Source organism: Perissodus microlepis, chromosome 9 (genome assembly GCF_051167445.1).
Source record: "Perissodus microlepis isolate ML-2025 ecotype Zambia chromosome 9, ASM5116744v1, whole genome shotgun sequence".
Taxonomy (NCBI): Eukaryota; Metazoa; Chordata; class Actinopteri; order Cichliformes; family Cichlidae; genus Perissodus; species Perissodus microlepis.
In genome coordinates this window covers 22694851-22712020 of record NC_140469.1, presented here as the reverse complement: position 1 = coordinate 22712020, position 17170 = coordinate 22694851, and the positions used below count along the sequence as shown (strand labels likewise).

The window sequence follows — 17170 nt, the reverse complement described above, 5'->3', positions numbered from 1 at the left end:
TACTTTGAACGATCTGAACTAATGCATAAAACATAAACACCTACACTTAGAGAAGATGTCAGTGCGTGATAATAACAAAAAATACAAATCCTGACATATTACCTCGTGGTAAACTAGATTCCCCCCAAAAAAGACTTTTTAATCTGTCACCAGAATTCGTCCTGAAAAACAAACACTACAACTCTCCCTCCAGTAGGATCCAATTCACACTACACAATATTTGTCATTGTGTGCTTTCTTTGAATCGATTAATGTGTCCATGAAAAAGAGTGAGAGCCCATGGTGACACATTGGAGGCATTAAATAAGTAATGTGTCAGGAAATCCCAACACCTACTCTCATCTTGTTTTGTAAAGCAACCTAAAATCTGTGAAAGAGCAGAAAATTGATCTTTCTGAAGGTAAAAAAAAAGGGGGAACAGTAGATACGCAATCATATCTCTACAGGGCACAAACTGAGGTATCGCTATCTCCTTCTAGGCTTTACCCCCTTCCATTTGTGCAAACCAACATCGATGACTAGACACACATATGCCACCCACTTCCCTATTCCAACATTATCTGAGCTCACTCTGGGCAGCTTCCTCGTCGTCCTTTGATGATAAGAAAATGTGGAACAGTTTCTAATTTATCGCGGCCTCCAGGCCTTTTTTCCTTTTGTGCTATCAGGCGCATAAGCTGCAGAGAGAAAACATGCCCGTCCTAATCCAACATTGTATCATCAGCGCAGCATCTTTAGATAGCTGGAGTTAAAGGAAAAGGCTGGGGAAAAAAGCCATTGTTATTTAATAAGCATCAGGAAAGATTTAGGGAATGAGTAATGGGTCTAATTTTAGGACCTCATGATGAACGGCAGACGTTTTATCTTGGGGATAGTGAGACTCTCTTGAATCACTGGTCTATGAAGATTAAACTGGACAAAGAGTTTTAGGGCTGGTGATGCTGATGTCATTTACTGGGTTTTAGGACATAATCCGTTAGTTTTAATACTGGAAAACAGTGATTTTTCTGGAACACATGTACCTCTTTTTAACCACATATTTGTAAGTATTCAGTAAAACTGAAGTAAGCTCACTAGTGTACATTCCCACATGGACTTGGTGCTTGGTTTGTTTAATTATTTAGGATGGTATCCAGTTAAATCCTCACCTAAAGTGTTCAGTTTGAAAGTGTCACAATTTTGGCTGTGCTCGGCAGTGTAAGTTCCCACTGTCACTCTTAGACTAGCTGTTTTTTTAACCTTAGTTTTACATGCAAAATAGAACACAAAGAAGAATTAATTAAAAACCCTGATACTAGAAACCGCGGCGACATTCTGAAATGTCTTGCTCAGGCAGAACGACAGTCTAAAACCCAAAGATTTTTAGTGTGTTATTATAAAAGGGTAGGAAAACCTGAAATTATTCCCATTGGAGGAGCTGGATTCAGTGAAAGAAAGAGTGGCTTTAGAAGAGAGGGCTGAGAGTGGAAGATGAACACAGTACAGAATCCAAAAGCTTCATTCATTCAAGTTGTCGCCAGCACAGCCAATCAAGCCTTAATCCTTCAAATGTCTGTGCCTATTAAATATTATAAATATCTTCTTAACGCAGACAACACACACTACATGACAACATAAGGTTTATTTTAGTGATTACACGATTTCCTCCAGTGACAGCAGCTCCAGTTTCTTTCTAAAAATGAAACAGCAGGAATATAGTTTAAAATGTTAGATTATTTGGTTCATGTGTCTATGGGATGTTAGAAAAATCTGCAATGTGCTCTCGCAATGTAATGCAATGATAATGTGACTTGTAGTGAAAAGGAATGCTGAAGTTTTTGTATCGATTACATTGTTGCTGTACTGGCCTGCTTTGATCAGTACACTCCAAACACTTAACAACAAGGTTATTTTTGTAACATTTGGTTTTTGTATCATTGCTATTGAGTTTTTTTTATCTGTGGTGCATCTGAGTTTTGTTATCTAGATTTATTGTTCATGGTTTCTTGTCTGATCATGTTAATTTTGATTGTTTGTTTCCAGTCTGTATTCCTCATCAGGGTGTGTAATCTTTAGTTAGCATCATTTGTGTTTCCTTTCTGTCTCCTCAGTCAGTGTTTAATGTCTCCATGTTTATCTCCTGTCACTGTGTCAAGTCCCCATGTCTTAGTCCTGGTCTGAGTGTTTGTTACTTCCTGTTTTATTTTGATAGTCCTTCATCTCTTGTCTCTTGTGTTAAGTTTTGCTTCTCCTCGTCTCGTTAGTCTGATTCCATTCATCTGTGTTCCCCGGTGTTTCCCATCTCTCTAATTACCTGGTGCGTACACACTGTCGGAGTCTCCTTTTGTTCTTTGTTGTGTCGTCTCTTGTGGTTGTGTCCCTCACTGAAACAAATGTTTGATTTTCCTAGTTTTGGTATTCTTGTATTTCGTACTTTGTTTTAGTTTAATAAAACCACCTTTTAGTATACCCCGTCGAGTTTGGGTCGTACTTCTGCCAGCCACACAGCCTACTGTGTGACAGCTATAAGTGATTCTTTACATCCTTTAACTGTAAAATTGAAGAGCATATACACAGAATTTAATTCCAGATGCTTTAATATTTATCTCACCTCATGCCTTATCCTCTTATGCCTCAGTCATACAGGTCTATAGACCAGGTGAGTAGTTTCTGAAGGTTGCTGACTGTCAATAGGTAAAATTGTAAGATTGTTTTGGTCACTAGCAGATTCTCATGGTTATCTGTAGTTTGAAAGGTGTTGGTTGCAAACGAAAGACACAACTTTTACTGTGAAGTTGAACACTTTCCGTTTTAAATTTCACTTTGCTAACAGGGTAATTAGCTAGTGTTTGTAGAGAAGTTGGCATCTTCTGTGCAAACTACGGGCGACCGTGGAAATCTGTCAATCACAAAAGCAATCGCAAGGTTTTCAGGGCAGCGCCGTGCCTTTTGTGGTCATTTTCACTCATCCAACAGTCCAACACTGTTTTGCTGAACCTTGTGGCAGTGGTGAACATGGCTGTATACAAATAAAGGGCTTGATTTGAGCTTTCCCAGCTTCAAATCCAAAAAGTAGAAAAGTCAAAATCATGGTATTCACCACTCTCTTGATCTTTGGTATACTTGATTGAAATTTGAAGCTTACTATTTTTTTCAGTTACTATTTTAAAAGCTACCAGGCTGCTACATGTTTTTTATTATCAGGATTTGCAAATTTCATTTTGATTTATTTGCACAAACTAGGATTATTATTATTATACATAAATAAACTCTATACCACTACCCAGAAAAATAATCAATACCATTTTCAATACGAAAAATAACAAAAAAATTAAATGGATTAAATGTTTTTTAATAAATACTAGAAAAATATCAATAATTAAATGGTTACTAAAGTATGAAATACAAAATATTTTAAAGCTAAACTTTTCACTTGAGATTGCGATTTCTGTTATGGAATTAGTGAACCCAAAAGTGTGAAAAAAAAAAACTCCCTAAAACACATGTATCCTCATGATCCAGTCATCTGATGACTGTCTCCCACCCCAACCCACCCCGAGTAAATTACTGCTTGTGTAGCCCAAGTGGTTCAAGCTGCCCACACTAGCCCGCCCTTTTGCCTGGACAGCCTAACCTTATTTTTCTGTCCAATCTATCTGGGCCACAATCAATACAAACAGTGATTTTTCATGGTCCTGGCAGGGGCAAATTAGTCTCCCAAACATACAGCACCACTGCTTAGACAGAGAAGAGAATTCATTGACTCTGTCCAAAAAGAGGATGGGAGATGCTCTTTTTTTGCTCTTCTCTGTAATACCAACTGCAGCTGGGTCCTCCTGACAGGCCTTACCAAGCTGCTCTCGCTGATAACACTGGCTAGACAGGCAACAATGAAACAAACACTGTAACCAATTACACAGGCTGCGGATAGAGACAAACGTTTAGAGAAACACAGCTGACCACAGCTCCACAGAGATGGCCCCAATCTCACTTTAATTACATTTAGGACGTTATAGTGCATCACCAGTTAATCAGAGCACCAAACAGGATCCAGATGGATGCTGGGTGACAGGAATAGCACTGTTTGCTGAATGGGTACTGCTTGGAAAGCTGGGATTATATTTGCGTTTTGCTCTACATTGCAGCGTGGTTCGCTCTGAGCTGCTAGAGTGAAATTAAATAGCTGTTTATAGAGGCGCTTCGCAAGGAGCACAGCTGAATTATGCCACTGCTCTTTATTCTCTGAGCCGTGGTTTTGAGATGTGCATTAAGCCGTCAGATTCAGAAGGGACAGAATACCATTAGCGTAATTAGGCTGTGCTCTGTAAAAAAAAAAAAAAAAAAAAAATTAAAGTAAAATCTGTCGGGTCCAGTGCAAACACAAGACGAGCAATAAAGCACCTTTGTTACGTACATTTCACTCCGGCGGAGGAGGATGATGTGGGAGGTCTGGAGGATGAAGACGAGGAAGAGGAGGATGTTTTGATGGGGAAGGAGGTCTTCCCACGGCGGGAGGAGGGAGCGAGCACCCTGGAGCGTTTCAGCGGGATCACAGCTCTGGGTGGGGGGGCCACTCTGCCATGGTAGTCAAAAAGCCTCAAGAGAAGAAAAACCTATAATATTACACTTGACTTCTTACGCATTTTCCATAGGCCCTATAGCAGTCAGAAAATGTTCATCTAAAGGGTTATTTGATTTATTTCACCACTGCTTCTTTCCAAAGCCCTCTCGCTATTTCCAGTATTGAATCAGAAGGCAGATTTGCTATGGATTACTCGAGTTCCTTCTCTCAAACAGCACAGGTAAAACAAAAGACAGATGTTCCAGTTCAATTTTCCTGAGATCCCCATTTCTGTTCCACTAAAGGGTGTGTTGCATGCATGGAAATAATCCCTTCACATATATAAGAGGATGAAATTGAGAGGGGTGCTTAATGTCAAATAAAAGTGTCAGCTTTGACTGTTCCTGGTGACACCAGATTGTCACAGCTCTCAATGTGAAGTTTGACATTTAGAAAATAGAAACTGTCTCTGCAGATAAGCACTCTGATCATTGGTGGATAAATGTGAGACAAAACAAGTGTTTCTTCATCAGCATGTTGATCTGTTCAGTCTGCACGACAAGTCGACTATTTCAGTGTACCTGTATGGGAACGTGAATAGAATTTAATAGGCAGGACAAGTGTCTCAAAGTCTGTTTTACTACCCATTTGCTAAGACCGAGAAGAGATGTGAATAGTAATTATTATCACAGAAAAACAGCTCTGCAAAGCTTTGAATTCTACACATTTATATGGTCATAAACAATACCCAAGTAGGCTGTGGCATTTAAGTGATGCTCAGGCCTAAAGTATGATGAGAAAGGCAGGATGGACTCATGGGTTGAACATTGTTCATGCCAGATTCTAACCCTACCATTCAAATGTTGCAGCAGAAATCAAGACATCAGACCAGGCAACAACTTTCCAATCTTCTACAACCCAGTTTTTGCGGGTGTGTTAGAACCGTATCCTCAGTTTCCTGATCTTAGGAGCGGCACCCAGTGTGGTCTTCTGCTGCTGTAGTGCACCTGCATCTAGGTTCAATGTGCTGTACATTCAGAGATGCTCTTCTGCATATCTTGGTTGTAAATAGGGTTTATTTGAGTTAACGTTGCCTTCCAGTGAGCCTGAAGCTTTGTTGCTTTTTACAACAAAGCATTTTCAGAGAATTCCTGTTCACTGGATATTTTCTCTTTTTCTGGCCCTTCTCCGTAAACCCTAGGGTCGGTTGTTTGGGAAAATCCCAGGAGATCAGCATTTCTACAGGGATTACATGCACCAGCCCATCTGGCACCAACAACCATACAATTTTTTTAAGATTTAATTTTGGAAGTTTTAGCCTTTATTCGATAATACAGTATTTAGGGTGAAAGAAAAGCATAGCTTGAACCCAGGTCAGAAAGTTGCTTTAATAAGTAGTTAAACAGGTGTACCTAAAAGTGACCAATGAATGCATTTCAAACTGAAAATGTAAATACCTCTACAATGTAACAGAGCAATGCAGTTTTTGTGGTGTAGCCAACATGTGCAGAGCTAAGGACCAACATCAAAATAGTCACAGGACTGCTAGCTAGCTATAGTTGATTAAATAAGGTGGGGAATTTACAGTTTCAGAAGGTAATCCTGCTACTGTCACAGATTTTACTTTCTAACGTGAGAATGCAAAGCTTGACAGATGTTACAATTAAACTGAGTCTATAGAAATTATAATGTGATGTATAATGTTCTGAAATGTTATATCTGATCACATATTGGTAAAAAAAAAAAAAGAATGTTACCTACCTGCTGTAGAAATCATCCCTGTAGTACTCGTAATCAAATTCATAACCACTATTAGAAAGACAGAAGGGGAGGAAGGCACAGAGAAAGACAGAGAAAGAGAATGCGATGGATTATGATAAGAGGAGCCATTTCAAGCCTGTCAAAAGTAAGCAGATAAAACACAAACTGTTCCGACTCGAACGGACATGCTCTAGTTGACGCCTAAAGCCCATCACAGGTTAAGCAGTAAGCCTAAGCTACGCTGGTATGCAAAGACCACAGATCGAGAAAAGATCAACAAAAAGTTTGAGAGAGCCAATACAGTCAGTCAAAAAGAAAAAAAGTTTTTTAGACCCTAGAGCTGAAAATCGATGTGGCACGCTCAGGATGACAACCGATTTAGAATTCAGGGAGAGCAATAAAATAAAGAGAAGCGGCGATGAAAAGGAGTTGTTTTGAAATGCTGCGATTCTCGCAGGAATTTTAATGTATTAATGATTAATGCATTACTATTTCGATTTAGAACAGTGTAGTGTTGGTTTTTGCTTCTCCGGATCCTGCTCCATAATTACCATATTACACCCTGACTCATTTCAACTGCAGATATAAATTGCAAATGAGGTTCTATGATAAAATAATGCAAAGACTAATAAAATTAGTGTAATAATACTGTAAAAAAAAAAAAAAAACAACCCAAAAAACCAAACTAACCAACAATTCACAAAAGTGTAAGCTATAAGTTTTGCCAATGAAAGCGTCACAGTGACACTTTCCCAGAAAAAACATGCCTAAACCTCTATCACATTAGTCTGCAGTAAACAAGTGCAGCTTTGATCTGTTTGTGACCAGGAGATGTGTGCGGGGCAGAGAATCAGGGTCATGCTTAATGAAGCTTACACAACAGTTTCTCCTTCGAGATTTACAGACTTGTGCTGAAAAAACTTCAGTCGACGTTTTAAAACTCAATTAGAACGAGGGGAAAAAAAGCGAACATAATAGGGATCCTCATATTTTTAATATTACTGCACATTTACATCAGCTGGAGCAGCAGGATGTGAAAGATGATTAATATTAATGATAAGAAACTTTTTCAGAGGAGGAGCATGCTGGAAGAAGGGCAAATCTTACCTGTAGACAGCTGAGAGCGGCCGTTTGGAGCCCGCTTTGGGCCTGTATGGCTTGGGCTCCCCGGCCATGTTTATGTCTGTAAAAAGACAAAGCGAAAGTCTTCAGTCATCAGTCATATAGGGGTGTTTTTACTGTGGATTAAAATAACATACAGAACACCTATTGTAACTGTGTAATTTAAGTATTTTTATTTTATTTTTATTTTCTTTTTAAGTATTTTTCTTAAAAAACAAAAAAACAAAAAAAACTATCCATCTGTTTCTTTGTCTGATGATGTGTGGTCCAAATTTTCTTTGCAGGAATTTTAGGTCAGAACACGCTGTGTGTGGGCTGCCTTGTCCTCTTCCTCTGCAGCAGAGGATACACACAGCAAAACAACAGCAGAGACTCTCACACTGAGCTTAAATGAAACACGACCAAACAAATTAATTAACAACAGCAAATAAAAATGTTTTAAAGCTCTGTTATTTGGGGTTTTTGACCGATTGTACAGAACTTAACTATACACATTTCTTGCATGACATTGTGCACACACTGCAAATACTCAATCACTACAAACCGACTTGCAATAAAACTTGGAAAGTTAAAGCAAATCCAAGGACGTTTTTGCCAAATAGTTAGGAAATATGCACATTTTTCTCCTAGTGACTGATGGTTGCTAGGTGGTGGCTGGCTTCTCTCTATGGCCTGTATGGATGGTGCTTTTGCAACTGATTTCCCAGCAACTGCCATTAACCTCCAGCAACTACTCACCAACCGGTGGGGGAACAAACATTTAATTAATGGTTGACATAGTGTAATGAACCAGTGTCTAGGCCGAAATTGGTTAGCGAGCACATGTCCTGTAAACCTCAAAAGAATCTCATGATTTCATTTTTGCTATTGTGTTCACTCTGGTCTGTTGTAACATGTCATACTTTGAAAACAATGCGAACTGAAATACAGCTGCAAAAAAATACCTACAAACATTAGGTTTTATTGTATCAGGGGATTACTTTAGCACTACATGTCTAGTTAGCTATGTGCTAAAGTGAGCTTTGTGCTTTGTGCTATAGCTAAAGCAACAGCAAAAAATAACTGCGTGGCTCACAGCTTTCTGACTTTATCAAAATCACAATATGATACAGATAAGATGCTTTAGCCTAACTTACAACAATATAATGGCTTAAAACTCGCATTGGTGTATTTGACTTGACAATAGCTTGCAGCACAAGTAAGAATACTGACTGACAGGAGTCCACATTTTTCCCCCATATGCCAATCTCCAGAAAAGTTTGTTTGTGTGGTTTCAGCAGTTCATAAAAACTTAGTTCTGGATTGTTTACCCTCTTGGTAGTGCATTCCACTACACTGCAAATCTCAGGCACTTTTCAGTTTGTTGCTTGCAGACAGAAAAGATGAACAGGCACCTTCATACAACACAAAGTCAGTGAAATGCTGTGTATTGCTTCCCCTCAGGTGTGGACCAGACTTAATTGTAGTCTGTCTCTATGTGGCAAGCCCAGCTATGAAAACATACAGGACATAAGGCCAGATTACAGCACAAATGGTAGAAGTGTGATTTCTTTCTCTCCTAAGAAAGCAACTACTCCATTATGTCTGTATCTGTATTCGGTGGGATACTATCTTATATGAAAACCTTTAATTTTGTGCTTATACTTGCTGGCAACTTAATTATACTGTGTCAGATACTGTTTTGCTATCTGCTCATAACTGTTGAAAAGGAGGTTATCTTACTCTCTGTATGAATAAATCAATATTCGCTTCTGAATATTATCATGCAGTATACGGGATATCACAGAAATTCATTCAGTGTCTGTGTTTCCTACGCTGCGGTGTAACCTAATTTAAAAGCCAAAAACTGTGCCCATGAAAGTGAAATAACTTCCTTTCTTCAAACATCCTCACATCGAGCAACGGCTTGTGATGGTGGCACACAGTTCAAAGCCATGGCTGAGCACAAGGGAGCATAAAAGTACTTCATAATACAGAGATTTAAAAAATCAATTTAAGCTCTTTGGAAGCTTTGTGCTGTTTCTGCTGCAAAACTGAATTTTTCATGCGACATTTAAAAAAAGCTGCAGTAGCGTCGAGTAGACTCACTAAATTCGAGGTGCACTGCGAGAGCCAATTTTCTAAAGGCAAGACTGGAGACCTTGCTGCCGTGCACTGGAAAGATTACAAAACAAAATTGTCGTTGCAAGGCACAAGAAAATCCTTGAAAACATACAAACAATAAAAATGAGTAAACATTAAAAGAAGAACTAAAACAAAAGCAGAAAGTTAGGAGGGCTTTGATTTATAGCCAGCTGTTCGTGCTTTCCGTAAAAAAAATTTTTACTATCAGCCGTAGAGGTTTTGTGATCCAGCCAGTCAGTGATGCAGACATTTTCATATCACTATCTGTGCATTGCCAAGGGTGCTGCAAGGTCCTCATATTTTGTGAAGTCTGAGTGGCTTCTGGGAGACGAGCCAGTTGGTCAAAGTAAAACACCGGAAAGATGAGGAAAACAGTCCAGGAACTTTATGGATGCAGATATGAGGTGATATTTCTGAGGTGAGGGAGGCTACAACACCTTAAAGTAACACTTTCATGTGAGGTCTAGTGTAAAAAGTAGCTTTCCAGAATCTCATCCCACTCTGAGGTTATTATTCTTCTAAAAATGAATAAAAAAAAACATAAAGGAGGGTGAAGCAAATAGATCACTTGAGGCAAAAAGTGAAAAAAATTTCCATAGTCTAACCAAAGGCGGAACAAAAAATCCCATCAAGTGCTTTTTTTAATATCGTCCTTGATATCACACAACTGTTCATGAGCATCAGCATGCTCAGCAGTAGCAAGGCATTAGAAAGGCCATTTCCTAACTGGCAGGACACAACAAGTTTACGACTGAGAACAATGCACCAATCAGCAAACGCCCTTGAGAGGATAAACCCAAACCCCATTGTGAAGAGCCTTGGCTAAGTGCCTCGTAGGTACATAGATCACTTTAAAGGCACTTTCTGACAAATTGTTGTTTTTTGCATGTGGTCGTGTTCTCACTATCACTTTGTCCCCTCCAGCAACACACATTTGCCTAAATAATTTATGCATCTGCTCTGCCCCCCTTCTTCCCAACACCAAACAAGTGGAAGCACCCCAATCCCCAGGAGTGGAATTGCACTAGGGTGAAAATAAGCTGCTGGCAAACTCTTGCCTCCTTCTCCCAGAGGCTGCTCTCATGAGAAATAGGATTAAAGCCTGGTCTGTTTGTATGCTGCCTACTTAGACATGCTAAAACACAGACTTTTTACAGAAAGCTGCATGACCAAATGAGTGTGAGTGTGTGTGTGTGTGTGAGTGTGCATACTTGACAGAGTATGCAAGGATTGACCATCATGGTAACCTTTGGAGATAATTACACTTTTGCTCATCAACCTGAAAGGTTGACTTACAAAGAGATCAGGTCCAAACCTTTAATTAGCCCACAACAGCCCAACTAAATATAATTGGCATCTAAAACCTGATTAAAAAAAAAAAAAAATCTCTGACAGCTCTGTTTTTGTGAGCCATTATTTTTGATTCAGTATGCTTTATATGCAGTACAGTCAAATCCATGCTGTTCAGTCCCTGACAGGTATCGCCACTGCTAGAGGCTAAAAGAGCCTTAGCCTATTTCGACTGAAGCTGTCAGTACATGTGTGGTTCAAGCAGAGTCCAGTGGAGCAATCAAAACCACATTTTCAGTAGGGTAAAACTTCAGCTGTTAACTAACACAAAAACTGCACACTCTTTGATTCAACATTTTAAGGCTCTTTTCATGGATACATACCATTGTTATAATCAACCTTTTGGAATGTAATACATTTTTTAGTGAATTTAACATCTTTTTAATATGAACTGTTTGTGGAACCAAAACATGGCATTTGAAGACATGTTTGGGAATAGATATAAACACTTGTACATCTATTCAGGCGTTTCATTAACACAACAATCGGTTATTCTGACAATGACTCTCCCAGTATTACACCTACCTGTATCGGTGAGAGAACCATGTTCTTTAGGATCTCATCAAGTTCAGGACCTTCTTTCAAGAAAATAGCAACCAACTAAATCTTCATACATCCCATCTGTTCTTCGTCTTAGGGATATGTTATCGACTTACAGTAATGTCATTAATATTGAAGCATTTGTTCATATGTAGAGTTAACAGTTAATGGCTCAGAATTATTATATCAGTGTTAAACACTGCAATTCAACAAAGATCCATACACCTTCTTCTGCCAGCATTTATATGTTTCATTTTTTCAAATACTTGAAATGTTCACATTTGTTTTTTTGACAATAAACTCAACCTTGTACATTTCAGACAATTTCAGCTCCTTTTTCCTGGAAGGTTGTATTTTTCTACTATAAATACCTTAAACGTGTTTCATTGGGTTCAAGTAAAGCGACATTCTTGGTAGGTCATATTTCTTTTTTTCCCCTTTTTTTCCACACTTTTTTTCTTCATTGTGAACTCTGGTATAGTTTTGGCACTGTGTTTTTGGATGGTTATTATGCTAGAGCATTCGTCTTCTGCCAAGTCATTTTGTTAGCCAGAACGTTGGTACATCCACAGGCATTCATGGTGCAATGTGGAAATGCCATCTCAGAAACACCTTTTGTCCTCATGGTTCTCCATATGGTCGCACTCCCACCTCTGTGCCTATCAGGGTTATGAATTCACTGCAGTAGTCCTTGGCCAGATTTATGTCAAACATGTTCTGCCTCATCTGAGACTCAGAAATTCATCTTAGTCCGATCTGACTAAAGCAGGGATTCTGAATATTTATCAGGCTTCAATCTTTAATTGAAGTTTAATCTTATAGTTTTGTGCCAAACAGCAAGTCAGGGATTTTTTTTCTTGGATGCTGTCCAGTATGGTTGATGTTATGCAATGTCCTTTCTGCTTTTCAAACTGTCACAGTAACTCTGATTCTCACTGATAACCCTTGTGCCAAGTTTCCTCTTGCCTGTCTGTGTTTCACATCTAGATTCTAGGATGACGCCTGATTAGTAGTTCTATAGGTTATTTGTAGGCCCTTGTACTGCTGCAGCTGTGTTTTAATCGACTTTTAGTTATTTAGTTTAATCATCATGTGTTCTTTGTAATTTAACCTTTACGAATTAAAACAATTCTTCAATTTCTCTGCCAATTCCTTCATTCGTGAACAATTCACAGCTCATTTTATAACTGCGGTTATGCAGTTGGGCAAATAAAAAAAAAAATTACTGGTGCACTCAAATGCATTTCAGTGATCACAGGTTTTCTCACATGGATGTCTGTGATAACAATGGTATTTGGGTTTATTGCAATGAGTTTCCACTTTGGGGTTTTTATTTGCAGTATCAGTACTAGGTAAGTAAAGAGAAATTCTTTATGTGTAAACTGATAAATAATGCAATAATTTACAGGCTGAATTATAAATTATAGAACAAATCTGTGCACTGAAGGACAGAGAAAATCCCAACAATAATATGAACTTCTATGAGCAAGCACTTTGATAACAGTAGGAAGGAAAAACTCCCTTTTAACAAGAAGAAACCTCCAGCAGAACCAGGCTCAGGGAGGGGCAGACACTGTGACCAGTTAGGGTGAGGGGAGGAAGACATGGTAAAAATGCCAGACATTTTTATTAATGTATTTCCTAAAAATTTAAGCTTAGTGTGCACATTTCTGTAGTGATCTGGAAATCTGAGACATGACAAACCTTTGACGTTCCGTTTGTTTGACAACTTGCTTGTTAGCCACAGTTGCCCAGTTGCACTAATTTATCAAAGATATTGGTCAAAAGATATTGATTATTCAAATATAACAATGTGGTCTTGCTTTAAGGACAACATTTGTTTTGACATCTTGTAAGAATGCTGTAACACTGTTTCAAGCTTCGGTTGGGATCCTATAAGCAGGCAAAATGACATATTTTCATGTTTGCATCGTCACTTCTGTATGTGGGAAGTGGACTTGAAGGGAACTGATTGCAATCCATGAGCCAAGATCATCCACTTTTAGCAGAACACTTTGAGTTTGTGTAGGACTAAAAAGTCATTTTAGTAGGAATGAGATGCTCAGTGCTTTTTTCTGTTCTTCTCTTTTCCTTAGTTTCGGGTTGCTCACTTGCTCAGTCTGCAGCTTGGTCATCCATGGTTGGAGGTGGAGCTCTCCGTGGTGCTGAAAGACTTAAAAAGAAGGTCTGCTCAGCCTGGGCAACAATTTAAAAAAAAAGGGTCTGACCTTGCAGCTGTGCAAATGTACACATAATGCAATTTCAGTCTTTCAGTGCTGAAATTAATTGTAGATATATTTAAGCTAGCCTCCAATTCTCTATCTCTAAGAGACGGCGCGTGCCTGTCTGTAGATACTAAAACAAGCATAACCCAGGTATAACAATTTAATGCTACATTTTTACTGACTAAGGAATCGGGGGGAAAACAGGGCTCTGGATGTAAACTGCAATGGAAAGGCACGAAGCATAAGTAATCACCGAAGACAGACTTGTGTTCCTCTGTCAAGAAAACAAGGATCCGTGACTCCCTGAAGGAACATGCCCATGTGTTTTATTGGTCTCATTTGCTGCCTTACATCTCTGTCTCCCTCAGACTACTCTTGCTCATGCCTCCTGTTCCGCCCTCGGTCTCACCCTATCACTCAATGTGTCTCTTCGTCTGTTCCCATCCCCCTCGCTTTCCCTCCCTCTATCACCTTCCCTTTCCTTCCACACGAACTCGCACAAGATGATATCTAACCCACCTCGCCATCCGTCACTTTCTCTCACAGCCCATATTTCTTCCTGTGTCTCTGCGCACTGCGAGGAAGCTCATTATGAGACATTTCAGTGCTGAGCATCACCTGTGGGGCCCTTTCTATTTGACACCTGTGCCGCCAACGAAAGCTTCACAAGTCTTATTTCTTCCCCTCCTTTCATTAGCAAGGGATGAATAAGCGCAGAGCAATGGAAGTCAAGGCGCTGAATAAATCACAGCTATAAACTAAGCCATATGGCAGCATATTGTACAGGAATGACTGGGAATGAGAAAGCACTCCTGCGAAAAGTGACAAGACCCAAAAAACATAAGGAGAAGAATATGAATGTACTACTGGAACAGACGAAAATCTGCTCGTCCTGTTGAAGCCAGCAAATCAGACTTTAATCTCTCTGCCTCTCTAGCTTTCTGTTGCGTCGTAAAAAATGAGACAGTGTACCGTTTCTTCTCCTTTCTCGATCTTAGGGAGGAGAAAACCAGCTAATAGCCTCAGGCTTCAGGAAGAGGAGAGCTAACAGGCATGGGTAGCAGGGGTCAACACAAGGTCTGGGAGAGGCAGAGACAAGAGTGTGTCTTAGTGAGCCAAAGAACCTTTCTGTATTACTGTGGGAAGAGTGCTGGAAGATTGGCAGATTCCTGAAAATAACTGCCTTTTGCGATGTACTGCTCTCATCAGCCATCTCTGTGTGCTATCGGTATGGTGACGATTCAGCCCTCCAGCCTTCAACAGCTCATTTGATACAGGTTTTTCTTTAAAACATGGTGGCAAATACTATTGTCTAAATATATGATTAGTCACATCCATCAGTGTGATCAGTGCTAATTAAGATAAACATGCATTCCAGCTACTCATTAAGCTTACAGCCTTAATGAGAGCAGAAATATGGCACAAGCTCCTTTGACCAAAATGCACTTGAAGTGAGTCATGCCTTTTAAAGCGCGCACACACAAACACAGCAACAAAGTGGTAATTTGCATGTCAAACTACCTTGTGCTTGGGCAAAATGTCCTTTCAGCACTAAGAGAAAACCCAGCAACCAAAACACAGCTGATTTTGTCGGTTTCCGTAGCTGCAAATGACCTGTTTGGACGCCTGCTGTGGTGCGGCACAGAAGCTATAATTGAGAAAACAACAATTGATGAAGCAGTCATTACATGTGTGGGCTTCCATACAAAGACTGAAAATAAACAGGCAGAGATTCAGAGATTCGCAAACATCCTATTTAGTAGCTGTTCAAGTAAAGCTGCTTATTATTTTGTTTTTTTGCCAAGATATAATTTCAAGAGAGCATCTTGATAAAGAGCCCATATTTTTGGCCTAACAACTGGCGCCATTACCCATAAGAACCTTCAGATACTGTCACTACAGCTGTAAATCAGGCATTCAAAATTAAGTCGGCTTTCTGCATTAACGATGCTCCAAGGCTTCATTTGTCATTAAATTCTACCTGAGCAATGGCTGGTACAAGCAAAGTGTGAAGAGTGAAGAACAGAGGAAATCAAATGCATCTCCCAAGTAGCATTCTATTAAAAATGCCCAAAAAAGAGCTTTGCAAACAAAAGCAAAGAAAGAAAACTAAGAGATTATAGCAGTGCTGTTGCATTTTGGGATTAATGTTCGAGCTAAATGGTAATGCCAGGCTCACAATGACAATGATTACATGCTCAGTTACCATCTCAGTCACACTGCATGCTATCACTTCCCAATTAGCACCAAAAAGTAGATATGAGTCTGATGCAAATGTTCAGTCTTTGAAGATTTTTTAAAAAACACAATGTTCAAGTTCTGCAAATATTGTCTTAGAACTACATTTAATGGGTGTAAAAACTGGCTGCAATTTGCTCAAAGTCTTCATGTCTGATGCCAATTTGGTGACAACAGCACAACTAATACTTGCATTAAATTATAGTGAATAAGAGATTACCCTGTGTTCTGGGCAGTGTAGCATTTAGAGATGAAGACTATGGCAAACTAATGGAAGTAATGTGACTTCTCTAAGTTGAAGTAAACAGAAACCGAAGCCCACAACATAAATCTGTAGGATTATGCAGAAGCCACAAAATATAAATCATTGTGCTTTGTCACTATGCTCTGTTGCAAGGATCAAATCAGTTTTGCTAAAATTGTAGAGCTCTGTGACCCAGCATCCTGCTGCCATTGAGGGACAAAAAAGCCTTTATTCCTTCTCATTACCAAAAAAAACCTTTGCTGTCCCCTTTGAGTTACAGCGCAGATGTGTAACACAGGCTGAATACAATGTGCACATATCAGCAAGGACCTACAAGAAATGAGAAACGTGGACTTTCCCCAAAAAAAACTGATGATAAAATTCCCCGCATGCCATGGCTGATGGTTCTACATCACATCTGGCCTTTTTTTTCTCATTCGTGAGTTATTTTATTTCACTTTCCTCTTCTTGCAATGGCAACTGTCTATTTGATGAGATAAAAATTAAAGGCAGAGGTGAGAGAGAAAAAAAAAGAGAGCAGGACACGGAAGGAGCTGCCGATCATCTTCTCACGGATTAAGAAACTCTGGCGCCTATCTCCCCAATGACTCAATTAATTGAACAAAGTAACTAATCATGCAAATTGTGTCTCGGCAGGAGAGACAGAAACAAAGACAATGGCAAAAATGAGGGAAATGAATTTATCAGGTGATGGACGAGCAAAAGGAATAGGTGGGGATGTGGGAAATTCATGTTTCCAGCAGATTACATCTAGCTGTCTTTGGTCCAACTTCACTATTCAGTGAGTCCAACTCAAAAGAAAGGAAGGCAGGAGGGCTGAGATATAAAAATGCTGTACTAAGTACCAAATCTGTGTCTCCGTAACCAGTAGGTGAGGTCCTATCAGTTGCAGGCATAATAAATCTACAAATACTCCAAGGACGTTTTTCAGACGAGCAAAGACGAAAGAACTGACACAGGCCACATTACAGGTACAAGATTTCCAGAAAATTTCAGAGTGAATTA

General features: G+C 39.3%; 1 protein-coding gene across 2 annotated transcripts in view; it reads right to left on the bottom strand.

Annotated features, from left to right (window-relative positions):
• The window catches only part of ralylb (RALY RNA binding protein like b), a 124577-nt gene that overhangs the window by 18482 nt on the left and 88925 nt on the right, over positions 1-17170 (bottom strand). For both annotated transcript variants that reach the window (XM_084939669.1, XM_084939670.1), the window contains exons 3-5: positions 7409-7484; positions 6302-6349; positions 4394-4575 (exon numbers count right to left, since the gene is read on the bottom strand). In XM_084939669.1, coding sequence (XP_084795795.1) covers positions 4394-4575; positions 6302-6349; positions 7409-7484 — 306 coding nt within the window. The remainder of the gene's footprint in view (positions 1-4393; positions 4576-6301; positions 6350-7408; positions 7485-17170) is intronic.